This window comes from Babylonia areolata, chromosome 10 (genome assembly GCF_041734735.1).
Source record: "Babylonia areolata isolate BAREFJ2019XMU chromosome 10, ASM4173473v1, whole genome shotgun sequence".
NCBI classification, from domain to species: domain Eukaryota; kingdom Metazoa; phylum Mollusca; class Gastropoda; order Neogastropoda; family Buccinidae; genus Babylonia; species Babylonia areolata.
The window spans coordinates 22,845,147-22,861,644 of NC_134885.1; the positions used below are offsets into that span (position 1 = coordinate 22,845,147).

Consider the following 16,498-nt stretch of genomic DNA (forward strand, 5'->3'; position numbering starts at 1 on the left):
TGAGCAGAAAAACGCAATCAACAATATCAAACGTGGCACGTATCATGACATTATCATGCACGTGTGAGATTTGACAACTGTGCGTATATTACACCAAGCAAGTCATTTTGGAGGAGAGGGGTTTGAGTTAATATATACATATAATATATATATGATACATACGAACGTAAGCGTTTTGCAATCTGTTCCCTTCATTTTCTTTACTTTTATTGTCCACCTGTCGACGGGCGCAATAGCCGAGTGGTTATAGCGTTGGACTTTCGATCTGAGCGTCCCGGTGTAACGTCCTAAATGCCCCCCACCCCCACCCCCTTTACATCCCCCGTTCCGTAGGTCCCCCGGGGGACTTGTCAGTGTCCTAAATCAGACACTGAGTCTGGTCATGGGCATAGCCCTTGCAACTGGTACCATTTAACCCAATACTACCTGCCGCATGTGAAGTCTCCCAACGGCTGTGAAGGCGGAAGAGGATGACCAAATGGCAGGGGGAGCTCTTATCCGTGGCTGGAAGTCTTCCTAGGAGACGGAGCTCCGAAGAAAAAACCTGCGCCTGCCGTGGCCGTCCTACACGTGGCAGTATCTGCACCTGTGGGACTGTGAACGTCGGTAGGCGAGAGAGTGGGGAAGGGACTGCACAACTCCTCACCAAAAAAAAAGTCACCTGTGCTGGTCAGGCAACCAGGCTAATGTCGGAACGACGAGCTAGCCTTTCAACACCCAGCTTTCCCAAACCCTGCGGCGATGGAGAAGTGGTAACCGGGACCGGCAGAGGAAGCTGCTGGCAGTTCCTAGTCACGACTCTGCACGCAGGCGGTTATGGGGTGATGGTCGTCCGCCGTAGACTGGGGCAGATGCGGCGCTCGTATCCTTCCACAGTTTCAGAGCAGCCCTTTTTAGGGACAGCACTGCTCTCCCCACATGGGGAAGGGGAGAAAAAGGATCCCTAAACAAAGCCTGCCTCGCTTAGTACCTAGTAGGATACCATACCTACTTGGACATCCAACACTAGTGGTTGAAAACAACAGAAGAAAAGAGCCAGGAATCATGCCCTGACTCTGCGTGCCTGGAATGTTCGCACCCTTTTAGACAGACGACAGACCAGAAAGACGCACAGCGCTCATTGCTAGAATGCTTGATCGCTACCAGGTGGACATAGCAGCCCTGAGCGAAACCAAGTTTGCCGGTGAAATCCAGCTGGAGGAAGTTGGAGGGGTTACACCTTCTACTGAATTGGGAAGCCAGATGGCACCCCAAGAACCTCATGCGTGGGCTTTGCCATACAAACCAAACTTGCACGACAGCTTGACAGCCTTCCACGTGGGATAAACGATAGGCTGATGACCTGCGTCTGAAGCTGTCCGAGGATCGCTTCGCCACAGTCATCAGCTGCTATGCCCCGACGATGACCAACTGTGATAACATCAAAGAAGCTTTCTACGAGGATCTCAGCTGCACCATTTCAGCGGTAGACAGAAAGGACATGCTGATCATCCTTGGGGATTTCAATGCCCGCGTCGGTGTGGTCCTAGGACAGCACGGCACTGGTAAGTGCAACCCCAACGGACTGCTTTTGCTCTCGCTCTGTGCGCAGCATAGACTGACCATCACCGTCACCCTCTTCCAACAAGCAGACAAGTACAAGAACACATGGATGCACCCCCGCTCCAAGCAGTGGCACATGCTGGACTATATGATTGTCCGGCAGAGGGACAGAGGTGTTGTTTCCATTACACGCTGCATGAGAGGAGCAGTCTGTTGGTCAGACCATCGCCTGGTACGCAGCAAGATGAACATCAGATTTGCACGCAAGCTCCAACCAGCCAGGCAGAAACCTACTAGGAAGCTGAACATCCATCGCCTCCCTATCACAAAGGACGTGCTGCAGCAGCAAATCCAAGCAGCTCTCCAAGAAATTCCTGAATCGACTGATGTAGAAGAGGTATTGAGCACATTTAGAGATGCTGTGTACACAGCAGCAGCTGACACATTCAGCTTTGTGCAGAGGAGCCACAAAGACTGGTTTGACGAGAACGACTCTGGAATCTCCAAGCTCCTGAACACACTGCATATACGGCATCAGGATCACATTTCCGATAAAGACTACCAGAGGAAGAAGAACCAGCACTTGCAAACCAAGTAACTCGTACAGAAGAGGCTGCGTGAGATGATGAACATCTGGTGGGATAGAAAGTCCGAAGAGCTTCAGTCTGCTGTTGATGCTCACGACATGAAGACCTTCCATTATAGTCTCCGAGCTGTGTATGGGCCGAGAGTCACAGGATCAACCCCTGTCCGAGCCTTTGACCACACCACCCTCCTAACAGACAAGAAAGAACATCCTTGCCCACTGGGCAGAGCACTTCACCACTCTCCTCAACAGGGACTCGTCCGTATCTGACTCGGTAATTACAGCCCTCCCACAGCTACCAGTCAATGACTTGCTAGCTGCCCCTCCCACCAAGGCCGAGACCCAGAAGGCCCTGAAGCTGACAACGTCAGGAAAAGCACCAGGAGCAGATGGAACCCAGGCCGACATCTACAAGTATGGAGCCGAGGTGCTGATAGACAAGCTGACCGCAGAACAAGGAGCTCCACATGGTCTTTGTGGACCTGACTGAGGCCTTAGACACGGTAAACCAACGTGGTCTGTGGAAGATCCTCCTAAAGTTCAGCTGCCCAGAGCGCCTAACCCAGCTGATTGCGTCATTCCACGATGGCATGCAGGCAAGAGTACAGGAAAATACTGACATGTCGGATCCGTCCCCTGTGGTAAATGGAGTGAAGCAGGGCTGTGTCCTAGCACCCACACTGTTCTCCATTCTCTTCTCTGCCATGCTGATTGATGCCTTCCAAGATTTTGACCGGGACATCTGCATTCAGTTTCGCACAGATGGCAAACTTTTCAACTTGCGGCGACTCCACGCAAGGTCCAGGGTGTTTGAGGCACTGTTGAGAGAGTTCCTCTTTGCTGATGACTGCGTACTTGCTGCACACACCCATGAGGACATACAGTTCATTATGGACAGGTTCTTAACCTCCTGCAGGTGCTTTGGACTCACCATCAGCCTCAGCAAGACCGAGTCCATGTGCCAACCAGCTCGCTCATAGAACGCCAGTGCCTACCCCCCAACTGCAATCAAGATCGATGACACAGAGATCAAGTCAGTCAACAAGGTTTGCTACCTGGGCAGCATCCTATCCAGCAACGGAGACCTTGATGCAGAAGTGACGCTGCGCATCGCCAAGGCCAGCTCCGCCTTTGCCAGACTCAGCAACAGGCTGTGGAACAACAAAGGCATCAGGCTCAGCACCAAAATCAAAACCTACATAGCTGTTGTGCTGTTGTTGTTTTTTTTCTTCTTCTTATCATTATAATAATAATGATATTTATTATCATAATTAGTAGTAGTAGCAGTAGTAGTAGTAGTGGTAGCAATTTGTTACTATCATTATATTATTATTATTATTGTTGTTGTTGTTGTTGTTGTTGTTATCATCATCATCATCATATTATTATTATTATTGTTTTTGTTATCATTTATTATTATCACCATCATCTCATCATCATCATCATCAGCAGCAGCAGCAGCAGCAGCAGTAGCAGCAGCAGCAGCAGTATTACAATCATCATCATCATCATCATCATCATTGTCATTATTGTCATCATCATCATCATCATCATCATCATATTATTATTATTATTATTATTATTAATATTATTATTATTATTATTATTATTGTTATTATTATTATTATTATTATTATTATTATTATTATTATTATTATTGTTGTTGTTGTTGTTGTTGTTACCATAATTATTATCGTTTCTTTTTTTGTTTGTTTGTCTGTTTGTTTTTTTGTTCTTGTTTTTAATATTTGTGGTGAAGCACGTTTTAGATGTACCAAAACCATGTGGTGCTCAGCCCATCTGCCCTCCTCTTCCCCCTGCTCCTTTGTACGAGTAGTTAATATAAGTAACACCAAGGGGTTTATTGCAATACTCTTTTTTTTTTATTTTATTGGAAATGATATTATCACTCGAAGAACACCAACAAAAAGTGACTTGCTCGGTGCAATATATGCGCGTTTATTAAATCCAAAAGGAACAGATGTCAAATAATGTGCCACGTTCGCTGATGCTGAAGCTGCAATTCTGTTCATGTATATAAAATCGTCTGTGTCCCAAAGAGCATTCATACACTTCGTGTCCAGCTTACGTGGCCATAGACGAAAGGAACGCACATCAGGTAAGCACCTGTTTTCTCATCTATCTTTCTCTGTTTTCGGATTTAGTTGGAGGTGGGTGAACAGTGCTCGGTATTGTTGTATTTGTGGAGGGAAAATGTCCACACAGTAAACGTAACGTTCACGGAATTGTCGCCTCCTCCAATTTGTCATGGTTCAAAGACAAATTAGCCTACCAACAAAACTAAACGCCAAAGTCTCCCTGCGTATATTGCGGTGAGTTGATGATATCAAAGACAACGACAACGATGATGATCATGAAGATAACGATGAAATTGGTGGGAAAAAAGGAAATGTGGGTGGGGATAGATGATATCCCTTTCACGAGGAATATATACAGAGAGAATCACACACACACACACACACACACACACACACAGGGGACAGAGGCAGAGAGACAGCAAGGGAAAGAGGGAGAGAGAAGCACGTATGAAACATGCACAGTGTAAACTGCCACCTGATACCTTTCTGTTGAAGATTGACTTGTTTTGTGTCCGTAGCAAAACATGTAAAAAGATAAAATGTTATCATGTGGTTCAGACGTTTGTTAGCATGCATATGTACGTTGGCAACCAATGTATTTGAAGGAACATTTGGTAAACTTCAAGTCTTTCGCTTTTTTGAACACAACAATCTCAGTTATGACAGCAGCAATTATTTCGTCTTTTAGGAAATGTACGTAGAAGAGTGTATGTATCTTCGGCACATTGATTTATCCAAACGTAATCAAACCCAAATTAGTACATATTAATTTTAACGTATGAGACGCAGTTTCTCTTACCTTTGTTACATGGTTGAGGAAGCATCCTATCAGCCTCATTTGGCAGGTTATAAGCCCGTTCATTTGAGTTATCTTTGGTCAAAAATGAATACATTTAACACTAACCCCCCCCTTCACCCCCCCCCCCTCCGCACCCCCCCCCCACCCCACCCCCACCCTCAAAACATACAAACAAACAAACAAACAAACAGCAAATACATAGAGTACATACCCGTTTTACCAAACACCAAAACGTCAGGCATCTGTGAAATTCCTTGGGAGCAAAAGAATTGATTTTCTCTCAGTGTAAGCATAAAGACCTCGTATTTCGGCTCCCTAATAATTGTACATTTGGTTGTGTTTGAACATGAATCAGTTTCAACAACAACAACAACAGCAAACACACACACACACACACACACACACACACACACACACACACACACACACACACACACACACACACACACACACACACACACACACACACACACACACACATTTCTCTAGGATAGGAAAACTTAGTATGACAAAGTCAAGTTCTTTATCGGAATGAACCAGACACTTCGTTATCGGAATGAACCAGATGGCTATGCATCGCCAACCACTGAATCAAGAAAGAGCTATCATTCTGTCGTTCCAAACATTGTCTGGACCAGGTGAGTTTTCCAGTGTTTTGTTAAACTATGCCACAGGCTCTACTCCAGGTGGTGCCATTCCATCAGCTCCTTGACGTTTCAGCTTCGCAACCATACCCCGCCCCAAAACAACTCCCCAAAGCTGCCCGCAAAATGGATGAAGCAAACCCAGCGAATCGCAAGTTGGCGTCGTTTTCCTCAGAACTACAACGGTATTTGATTGTCTTCGAACCTTTGAGTTTCATTCTTGACAAATGAAAAACTGTTTCGCAAATGCTTTTGCAGATGTTCGTCTTCCGATGATTCAAGCCCCCCTCTATCCCTCTTCAGCATGAACCCGTGTTCCAAAAACCAACAGAATAGAATCCTCTCTTTTCTTTCTTTCTTTCTTCTCTGACATTAGGAGCAAATATCTTGCCCACCAGAGAACTGAAGACTTGGCGCAGACCCACAAGATGAAAGAAGCACGGTGGATGCCACTGCTGGTGGTGGTGCTGGCTTTGGGTGCTTCAGGTGTGATGGCAACTTCAAAGTGTCCAGATTTGTCATCGCCTCGAGGTAGTGAGTTGTTTCAATGTCTTCATGGATTGTGTTCACATTCTCTACGGCTATTGTGTTCATTTTAAATATTTTAGACAATATGCACTCGTGCAAGTAGTTGTTTGTTGCAAATATACTCCAGCAGCTTTTATTTAAGTATATTGATAAGTTATCAGCATGTACATACATCGACAATTCGATATAATATATCATTGAAAAGAGGCAAATAGAGCCACCAATATTTCAGAGAATGATTTGCGCATAGGCCTCATCACTTACTGCATTGGGTATTGTCCAGGAATGATTTTAAACTCTCCTCACATTGCTTTTATCCTTTCTCTGGTTCTTCACCATGTTATCGTTTTGATCATCACATTGTTGACATTCCAATAAGTCAAATGCATTCGTCGTTAGACTCCAGATTCTTCCTGTTATGACTAAGTGCTTCGGTCAAAGATCCTTCGCATTTACTCCCCACATCTAGTGGGACACCTTGCCATACGATATAAGACGCAGCCCACTTTCACCTTCAAAACCAACTTCAAGACTCATCTGTTTCAAACTGCCTTTAATTGATCACCTGATGCCTGCGACTGTGGGTGTATGTTTGTTTCTGTTTTCAGTGTGTTTTGTTGAGGTTTTGTGTGATGGGGAGGGAGGAAGCGTGGATTGACGGTTGGGAGGTTGCTGGTTCGAATCCCAGAGGTGGGGTTTGGGGCATGCGGCTGGCTCCTACCCAAAGTTGAGTGTACTATGGGCTTAAATGGGAAAACTGGGACCATACAGTGGAATATTATTCAGTTCATGAATGCGTCCGTGTGTGTGTTGCTCGAATTTCATGACCAACACTGCAATGTTTGTATCTCTCGGGCCCGGTGGACGCCAGGATATCATTATTACAGGAAAATTCACATAGTCCGAAAATAGCAGCACCGTCATCATCATCTTTTTTCCTCCTACTACGTTATCGATCTCCATAGCTCCTACCTCTCTCTCTCACACACACACACACACACACACACACACACACACACACACACACACACACACACAGATACACACACACACACACACACACACACACACAGATACACACACACACACACACACACACACACACACACACACACACATACACATATATATATTTATATATATACATATATATGCATATACATACATACATGTATGTATATGGCCTTTCATGCCCTGCTCTCCTGGTGACATCAGTTTCGATACCCCTCCACTTACGAGCTTGGGGTGAGTCTTGTTAAAGTCTTCAGTGTCAGCAAATTCATGGGGGACTGTCAAGGAAGGGACATGGTAGCGGTCTCCACTCTGGGGCAGACACTCACTCAGTCTGGCTCTGCGACTAAGCTATTATTGTTGTCAGTAGGGTCCTTAGTAGGAGGTTTTCTAAATACGTTAGATTAAGAAAAAAAGGCACCACTGAACAACACTGAAGTGACCCAGCAGCAGTGCAGGGTCGCTTCTGGTGTGTTACCCCCTGTCGATCTGACATGGATGGTTGCTTGTAGACTGCTGGCGCTTGGTTTACGACAGACGATCCCGGGTGTGGCCGTCTGTTGGGGACTCGGACTGAGCGGCATGGGAATAATGCCACTGAAACGGCGCAGATGATTGAGCATTAAAAAGAAAGAAGAAAAGGGAGGCGCGCACACACACACACACACACACACACACACACACACACACACACACACACACACACACACACACACACACACAAACAACAACAACAACAACAAAAAACCCAAAAACAACAAACAAACAAACAGACTAATCTGTTTAAATCTCCCTTTAATTCCTTCCTGATGTCACCGACACTGTTGGTGTGTGCTTTGTTCTGTTCTCAGTGTATGTGTTGTTGAGGAGTCGTGTGAAGGGGATGGAGGAATAGTGGTACTGATTTGGGGGTGATGTAGCTGGGTTTCCACTGTTTGGGCGAAAGACGATTGGTCTGAGATATTCGAACTGGTTTTGGGGTGTTCATGTCATGGACATTGAGTTTAGTGTTACTTTTGATATAATGTCCTGTCATAATTCGTCTTGTTTGCTTCCTTAGTTTTGCCAACCTGCATATTTTTGGTGGATTTGGATTTTTGGTGATTTTGCTCTGAGCTCTTTATAATTACAATGAAAAAAAGGAAGAAAAAACCCAAAACAAACACACACACACACACACACACACACACACACACACACACACACACACAGATATATATATATATATATATATGTGTGTGTGTGTGTGTGTGTGTGTGTGTGTGTGTGTGTGTGTGTGTGTGTGTGTGTGTGTGTGTGTGTTTCGTTTTTCGTTTTTTTCATTGTAATTATAAAGAGCTCAGAGCAAAATCATGCTATTTGGGACAAGATAAATAAATAAATTATTATCATTATTATTGTTATTGTTAGCATTATTGTTATAATGTTATCATCATTATTATTATTATCATCATTACTGTGATTAACATTATTATTGTTGTTATCAGTATTGTTATCATCATCATCATCATCATCACCATTATTAGTACTGTTGTGATATCCACAAACGATGATCTAAATCAACAATCTCAGTGTTATGCGTTTGAAAGCTTTTTGTTTAATCTCAGTGTGATGCGTTTGAAAGCTTTTTGTTTGAAAGCTAACTTCCGTAACTTCCATCATTATATGTAGAGAACATTCTTGGCTTTTGGAGAGGAGTGTCTGTTTTTGCTGATTCGAAAAAAAAGCCATTTTTTTGGAATGGCATATTGATCGGAAAGGCAGGTGTTGATCGACTAATTGTCTAGAATTCGTGCAATCCGCCGATTATGAACACGCCGGAAAAACTGGATTTGTCTGGAATGTTTATCGTGTTTATTTCGCCCGAAAGTGTGCTTGGCGATTTTGTTCCAATTTTTCGAAAGCGAAACGTCTTTCATTAAGACAGGGAAAGCTTGAAGTTTAATAAATCTATATCATGATCGTAAACCAATCAAGTGGCAATCGATGTGACGTTGGTAAGATAGCATTGCTCCGTTTACAGTGCGCAGAAATTTCGGCTCGACAGTTGTTTCTGGTGGTCAGCAAAAATACGGTAGTTACGTACGTATTTGAAATCCCCCATCTCCATCTCTCCGACAGTTTTTTCTGTACATGACGTTTTTAGGTGGCATTTGGTTGCTTTGGGTTTTTTTTGTTTTGTTTGCTATACAGCAGGATTCATACTTGAGCCACGATGGCTTAACCTCTTGTTACACACGTAATTTCCAGAAATATCATTGAAATGACAATAACCAATGTGCAACAACTAATCAACAAGCCCACAATTCTTTGGAGTGAACTTCCTCCGTCACTCATCTTCGCTGCAGTCTTCCATATCCAGTCTGAAGACCCACCTTTTCCCCTTCTGAATAATGATATTCTCAACAGCTTATCCCCTTCCAGTATAAAGTAAAATGACTATCATTGAGTTTGAGAATTTCAGAATTTGCAGGTTGTATTTTTGATTGGGTACTATGGCTTGTGTGTGCGTGCGCGTGCGCGCGTGCTTGTGTGTGTTGTGTGTGTGTGTGTGTGTGTGTGTGTGTGTGTGTGTGTGTGTGTGTGTGTAAACAATCTAATAATGTTTTGTTTCTTGCGTCCAATTATTCCTCTTTAATGTTTACGTGTATTTTGTTTTGATTTGTAAACGCCGAGGGCTTATTTTCATGATCAGGCGTAATTGTTAATAATAATGATAATAGTAATGGTAATAATAACATAACTGTACTTATATTAACAAGAACAATAATAAGTATTACTACTACTAATGATGATGATGAGGAGGAAAATAGTATTCTAATGAAATTAATAATAGCAATGATTCTAATAATCTTATCATTATCATCTCCCTAGATGTACTGGTGGTTAGGTGGTCGCGCTACACAAACGGTACGTGCGGGGTACATGGAAGATACTTTACAACGGTATTTGAAGCTGGCGACACGAAGAGTTTCCCAGAATTTGGTAACGAATGCCTCAAATTCACCTGTGGGGCTGAAGAACTGTATCTGAACGTTTCTGCCAGTGGTAAGTACTGAGAATGGGTTACTGGGGCTAAGACAATCACACTTACCACCCAAAGACCACCCACCCGCATCACACACACACACACACACACACACACACACACACACACGCACGCACACACGCACGCACGCACACACACACACACACACACACACACACACACACACACACACACATACATTCACATAAAATCCATCCACTTTGTGATGAAGCTTTTGATTTGAAAATCTACCCATTCCTTCATTTGTCATTAATCTATTCTATGGGCGCAAATTTGTACTTCCCTGTTATGTCTCTCTTTTTCTTTTTTTTTCTTTTTTTTCTTTTTTTGTTTGTTTTTGTTTTGTTTTTGTTTGTTGTTGTTTGTTTGTGTGTGTGTGTTTTTTTTTTTTTTGTTGTTTTTTTTGTTTCTTTTTGTTTGTTTGTTTTTTGTTTGTTTTGTTGTTGTTTTTTTAGAAAGCAAAATTAATGTTGAAACTAGTCAAAAACCCCGAAACAAACAACTATTTTTTTTCACAACAAAAGTTTGCGTATTTTCTATGAGATGGCGAGAGACATTGAATCGGAAGTATGAACATCATTCAAGCCATGCCATTTTCTATTTTTCTATTTTCTATTTCAGTCTGGAAATAACTGGTCCAAGCACTCTCTTTAAGAAACAGAAAAAAAAACCATAACAGTGGAGGAAAATATTCTATAGCGAAGGAACAAACAGGAGCAAGGGAGAAGTTATACTGGTATCCAAACATTCCAATGGTAAAGTAAATTTGAAGCTGGCATAAAACAGAATCTTAGCCATATGAGTAACAAATGATAGGTATATCTTTATTGCAGTTAACACATACGCACATAACAACTCCAGGGATAAGCTAGCCTTCTTCAATGAAAACTACAAGAACAACTAAATGGATTTAGTGGTAACAAGCTTCTGCTCTGGGAGATTTCAATTACGTATTCAATAAATGATTTAGATATAATTTCAGGCCAACCTCATCGTCACACTGAGGTAAACAAGTTTGATAAAGTAATTAAGTCTTCTAAATGTTATATATAAAATTGGATCATACTGCATAGCGAATCGCTTGAAGACTGTGTTGCCAAAACTTATAATCGAGGATCAGACAGGTTTCATGAGGCATAGATATAATTATTGGGGATGATATCAGACTTATTTATGATACAATAGCATATTTAGATGAAAACAATTTGCCTGGATTACTTTTGAATATAGACTTTGAGAAAGCTTTTGATTCTGTTAGTTGGAATTTTATGTCCAAAGTATTGAAGGCTTTTGGCTTTCAGGAACACATATGCAAATGGATAGAAACATTCCATAACATATGAAATCTTGCGTTATTGTTAATGGTCAGAATTCTAATTGGTTTAATGTACAGTGAGGGTGTAGACAGAGTGACCCTATATCGCCATGTTTGTTTTTAATGTGTGTTGAAATATTGGCTATAATGGTACGTGAACGTAAGGATGTTCGTGGCATTACTACAGATAACACAGAACACAAAGTATCTCAGTATGCTGACGATACAGAATTTCTCTTTGAAGGTGATAAGAAGTCATTTGAAACTTGCATAGACATATTAGATATTTTTTGGGCGAAAATCAGGATCATGTATGAACTCTAGAAAAACAAGTGCAGTATGGTTAGGCAGTCGTAAAAACGTTACATGGATCATTTGCAGATGGAATGGAGCCCTGGACAATTCAAAATATGAGGTATTTGGTTTACTAATGATTTGAAAGACTGTACTCAAATAAACTACTCAGAAAGAATTGCTGATACAAAACACCTATTCAAGATTTGGAAGAGTGGCAATATTAAAATCACTCATTCTCTCAAAATTGATACATTTTTGGATGTTTCATATCGGCCCCCCACCCCCCACCCCCCCACCCCCCGCCCCATTGATCACATGTTTTGGAATTGCCCAGATATCCAAAAAATTCTGGCATGATTTTATCGCAGTGGTGAATGAAAAATATATGAATGTTCACAATATATAGTTGACAAAAAGCCTTGTTATCCTTGGAGTTGATCGACATATACATACTGATGCCAATTTTTACTTCATACTTTTGTTGGCATAGCTATTAGTATGCATATCAGTGTAAAATGAACAAAACTAATCCACTTTTGAGAGCATTTCTTAGTAAGCTTAAACATAGGTACAAAATAGAAAAAATATATAGCACAAACAAGAACACATGGATACCATATAAACCAATCTTCTTGTAGTAATCGCTTACTTCTAATCGGCTGCCTGACAAAGAATCTTTGCTGCTGATGTATATTTCTATATGTGTATATATGTATATGTTAGCGATGGTTGATACACAGTCTTTACAAAGTGTTTGTGCATAGGAAGAAAGGAAAAAGAAAGGAGGGAAAAGAAAAGAGAAAAATCGGATTAAACAAAATCCTTGAAATAACATATCCTCGAGGCCCCATCTCCCACTGAAAACGAAGTGTTATAACTCCATTCAGCACGTTAGCCTATTGTGTGTAATCGAGTTCATGAAATACTCCAACTGTTTGAACCTTTTTTTCTGTTTATGTTTTTCATTGTTTGTTTGCATTACACACCCTTCTCCTTGCACACCCTTCTCCTTATATGTTGTATTATCGTCATTTTCGTTTGTGTGTGTGTGTGTGTGCGTGTTTGTTTTCTGTTTGTTGTTGTTGTTGTTTTGGGAGGGGGGTGGGGTTGTGTGTTTGGTTGTTTTGTTTGTTTGTTTTTTTTTTTTTAATTTGTTTGTTGTTGTTCTTGTTGACTCACTTGTGTAACAAAGTGAGTCTATGTTTTAACCCGGTGTTCGGTTGTGTGTGTGTGTGTGTGTGTGTGTGTGTGTGTGTGTGTGTGTGTGTGTGTGTGTGTGTCCGTGGTAAACTTTAACAGTGCCATTTTCTCTGCAAATACTTTGTCAGTTTACACCACATTTGGCATAAAATTAGGAAAAATTCAGTTCTTTCCAGTCATCTTGCTTAAACCAGTGTTACGCCTATGGGATGGGCACCAAAAAATATAAAAAAAGAAGCCATATTATATGCAAACTGAATTTACTGTTATATTTATATTTTTTATTCTCTAAACTTGGCACTTTGATGTGATATTCTGACACAACAACAAGAGCAGTCATTTTTATCATCTTTTGTTCAAACAGGTACTTCTTTTGCTAAGCATAGAAGTTATATTTCTGGTGCATGTCTTTGCTGCAGATAGTAAAAAAGGGAAATTAATCTGTAATTAATGCTACCGGGGGCCAGGAGGGGGCGCGGGGGGGGCGGGGGGGCGGGGGGGGGGGGGGGGGTTATTTGCTTTAAACTGATCTTTATCATCTTAAACATTACATTCTGAAATTATACTCAATACATAAAATCCTTGTGTTTTACTCTCAGTGTACAGGGCTTTCACTATGTTCATTTGCCCAAGTGGTCTTTTTCGGAAAATACTAAAATCAATACTACTAGTGGACTTTATAGATCTGTTGGCTGAGCCCTGAAGGTCATGGGCAAAAATCGATTGCATACACATAGTTATACATATTCAAAGCGCGTGCTCATATTCCTCGCGAACGCGAAGGTTGCCATTTTGTTTCAAGTTGTTAACCTGCCCGTTCGATCCTATATTCCATCGACAATACATGATAACATGTGCCGGATGGAAAGTTGGAGAAAGAGACCATCAAATATTTATTCAGAGAAAGATCTGTGAACGCCTCATCACTTACTGGATTATGCCCCAAACTGCCATAAAAAATATCCACAGAAGCAGTCGGAATTCACAGTTTAAAATAATAAACCATGAGAGTTAATATCCTTGATGAAACGTACAAATTTCCAGTTTGACTTTTCTCAAAATGAAGTCCTTTTCACTTCATACGATGTTTAGAAGTACTTGTACTTGGCTCTACATGTTATTAGTTTAAAAAAAAACAACTCGATTTTCATATCAACTTTAAAACTATAAAACTTGAATGAACATAAAAGAGAAATTGAATCAACCGTGTCGTACACTTCCCGGCGGGTGTAACTAAACTTGTACATCTATCTAGATCCAGAGAAAACGGCTAAATGTTGCAGTGTGATTGCGGTGATAGCCACGTCTCCTTTACCGCGGACTTAAAAAGAATTTTCAATTGCCCTTAAAGATTTTTTTTAATGCCCAAGATACACCAGAATAATATAATTTAAACAGCGTTCTTACTGCGAATACCGCAATCGATTTATCGCCCTTTAAAAAAGCATGTTTAAATATTATATTTTTGAACGTCAGTTAAGGAGCCACGATAGTGTTTTGGGTAAGACAATTCTTCTCACCCGAACACGCGGGGTTTGAATCTGCCGTCAGGACTTAAAAAAATTTTTTTTTAACCCAAACCGTTATATTTATGCTAACAAAGACAGAACACATTTTAACGATTAGATTTTTTTTTTAAAGTGTATCACAAGTGAATCTTGAAGGCCTTGCCTCTCTTGTTTTGGTATGGTTTGGTTTGGTTTGGTTTGGGTTTTTTGTTTTAAAAAAAAGACAAATCTATGCGATTGTTTACCACCTTGTACTTGTGAACTGAATAAAAACAAGTTAAAAAAAATCTTTAGAAGTAATACACACATGGAGAATTTTCCACAATGTTGAAAAAGATCATAGTTGGAGCAGAACAAATCCATTCATTGCCAAGCGACTAAATTATTGCTTTCCATCGGAAAGCATGATGCACTTCCGTGTATCTTGCGAATTCCAGTATGTTCTTGTTCTGATAACAAAGCGATAGAAATAGAATCTAATGACAGCAATTTTACAGGAGATCCAGGTTACTGGCAATCTAATAAAAGCTTCCTGAAAAACGAAGATTTTGTATTTAAAAAAATGAATAACCTGCTTGAAACATTTTAGACAAATATAGCAACAGATTTCATTCTAGCTTAAGTACATGGGAGTTATGTAAAGTTGACATTAGAAATTTCTGCAGTGAATTCGGTAAACAACTTTCGTGTCAAAAGCGCAATGAAACTAAAAATCTGAAATATAAGATAAAAGGAAAAGAAGAACTGCTAAATAATAATAATAATAATATCAAAATAATATAGTTCGTTCGTTTATTTATTTATAGTCTGTTCATCTAAGATGATGATATTAGACTGAAAAATAATATAGAAGCAAATGCAATTCTATTAGAAATCTTACAATTGGACAAGGCAAAAGGGGCTCAGATCAGATCAAGAGTCAAGTGGATTGAAGAGGGGGAGTGCAACACAAAATATGTTTTTGTAGTTTAGACAAATCTAGAGGGAAAGAACAAAAATTATAACTTGATAAAACAAAGATACAGGGGAAGTTATAACGGACCAGAACGACATTTTACACGAACAAGTCTCATTCTTCAAAAACATTATAACCAAAGCACTGCTGTAGAAAATGTCATTGAAGCAGCTATTTTTATTTATAGAAGATGAAACATGTCCACGCTTACATGGAAATGACTCTAATATGTGTGAAGGTATGGTGGTGTGTGTCCATCGAGACCGATGATGACCATCATTGTCATCCAGCTGGGGGATGGGGGGAGGGTGGTGGTGGGGGGCGGATGCTCATGAGTCTATCTGTGAATGCGCAGATGGCTGAATAGTCCATTCTGCGCACGAAATGTTCGCTGACAGTTGGGGCAGACAAAGACAGGCATATCATTGTCAGGGAGCTTGTTTGCCCGTGACTTTCTGGCCTGCCTCTTCTGAACAGCTGCAGCAGTCCTGTTGGCCTCGCACAACTTGGCGCCTTTGTGCACAGCAGCGCGCCATCTGTCACAGTCCATTGCAGATTCCTCCCAGGAGTCAGGGTTGATGTCAAACGCTTTCAGAGAGACTTTCAGAGTATCTCTGAAGCGCTTCTACTGGCCTCTGTGTGATCTCTTCCCTTGTTACAGCTCGCCAGTGTTCTGGCATGTGCGCCACGTGTCCAGCCCAGCGAAGCTGGGACTGCATCAGGATGGTGAATATGCTGGGAAGGGTGGCTTTTGCGAGCACCTCTGTGTCTGGGGTCCTGTCTTGCCACTTGATGTTCAGTAGCTTCCTGAGGCATGTTGTGTGGAAGTGGTTCAGCTTGTTGGCGTGTCGTTGGTACACTGTCCAAGTTTCGCAGGCGTACAGTAGTGTGGGGAGAACGACTGCTCTGTAGACCTTTAGCTTGGTCTCGAGACCAATGCCTCTTCTGTTCCAGACATTTGCATA

At 41.3% G+C, this 16,498-nt stretch overlaps 1 protein-coding gene across 2 annotated transcripts in view; it reads left to right on the plus strand.

Moving 5' to 3' along the window:
- The first annotated feature begins 4,116 nt into the window (after positions 1-4,116).
- Positions 4,117-16,498, plus strand: part of LOC143286504 (uncharacterized) — a 49,105-nt gene continuing 36,723 nt past the window's right edge. For both annotated transcript variants that reach the window (XM_076594082.1, XM_076594083.1), the window contains exons 1-3: positions 4,117-4,247; positions 6,069-6,201; positions 10,084-10,257. In XM_076594082.1, the coding sequence (XP_076450197.1) occupies positions 6,099-6,201; positions 10,084-10,257 (277 nt within the window). In that variant the 5' untranslated portion in view covers positions 4,117-4,247; positions 6,069-6,098. The remainder of the gene's footprint in view (positions 4,248-6,068; positions 6,202-10,083; positions 10,258-16,498) is intronic.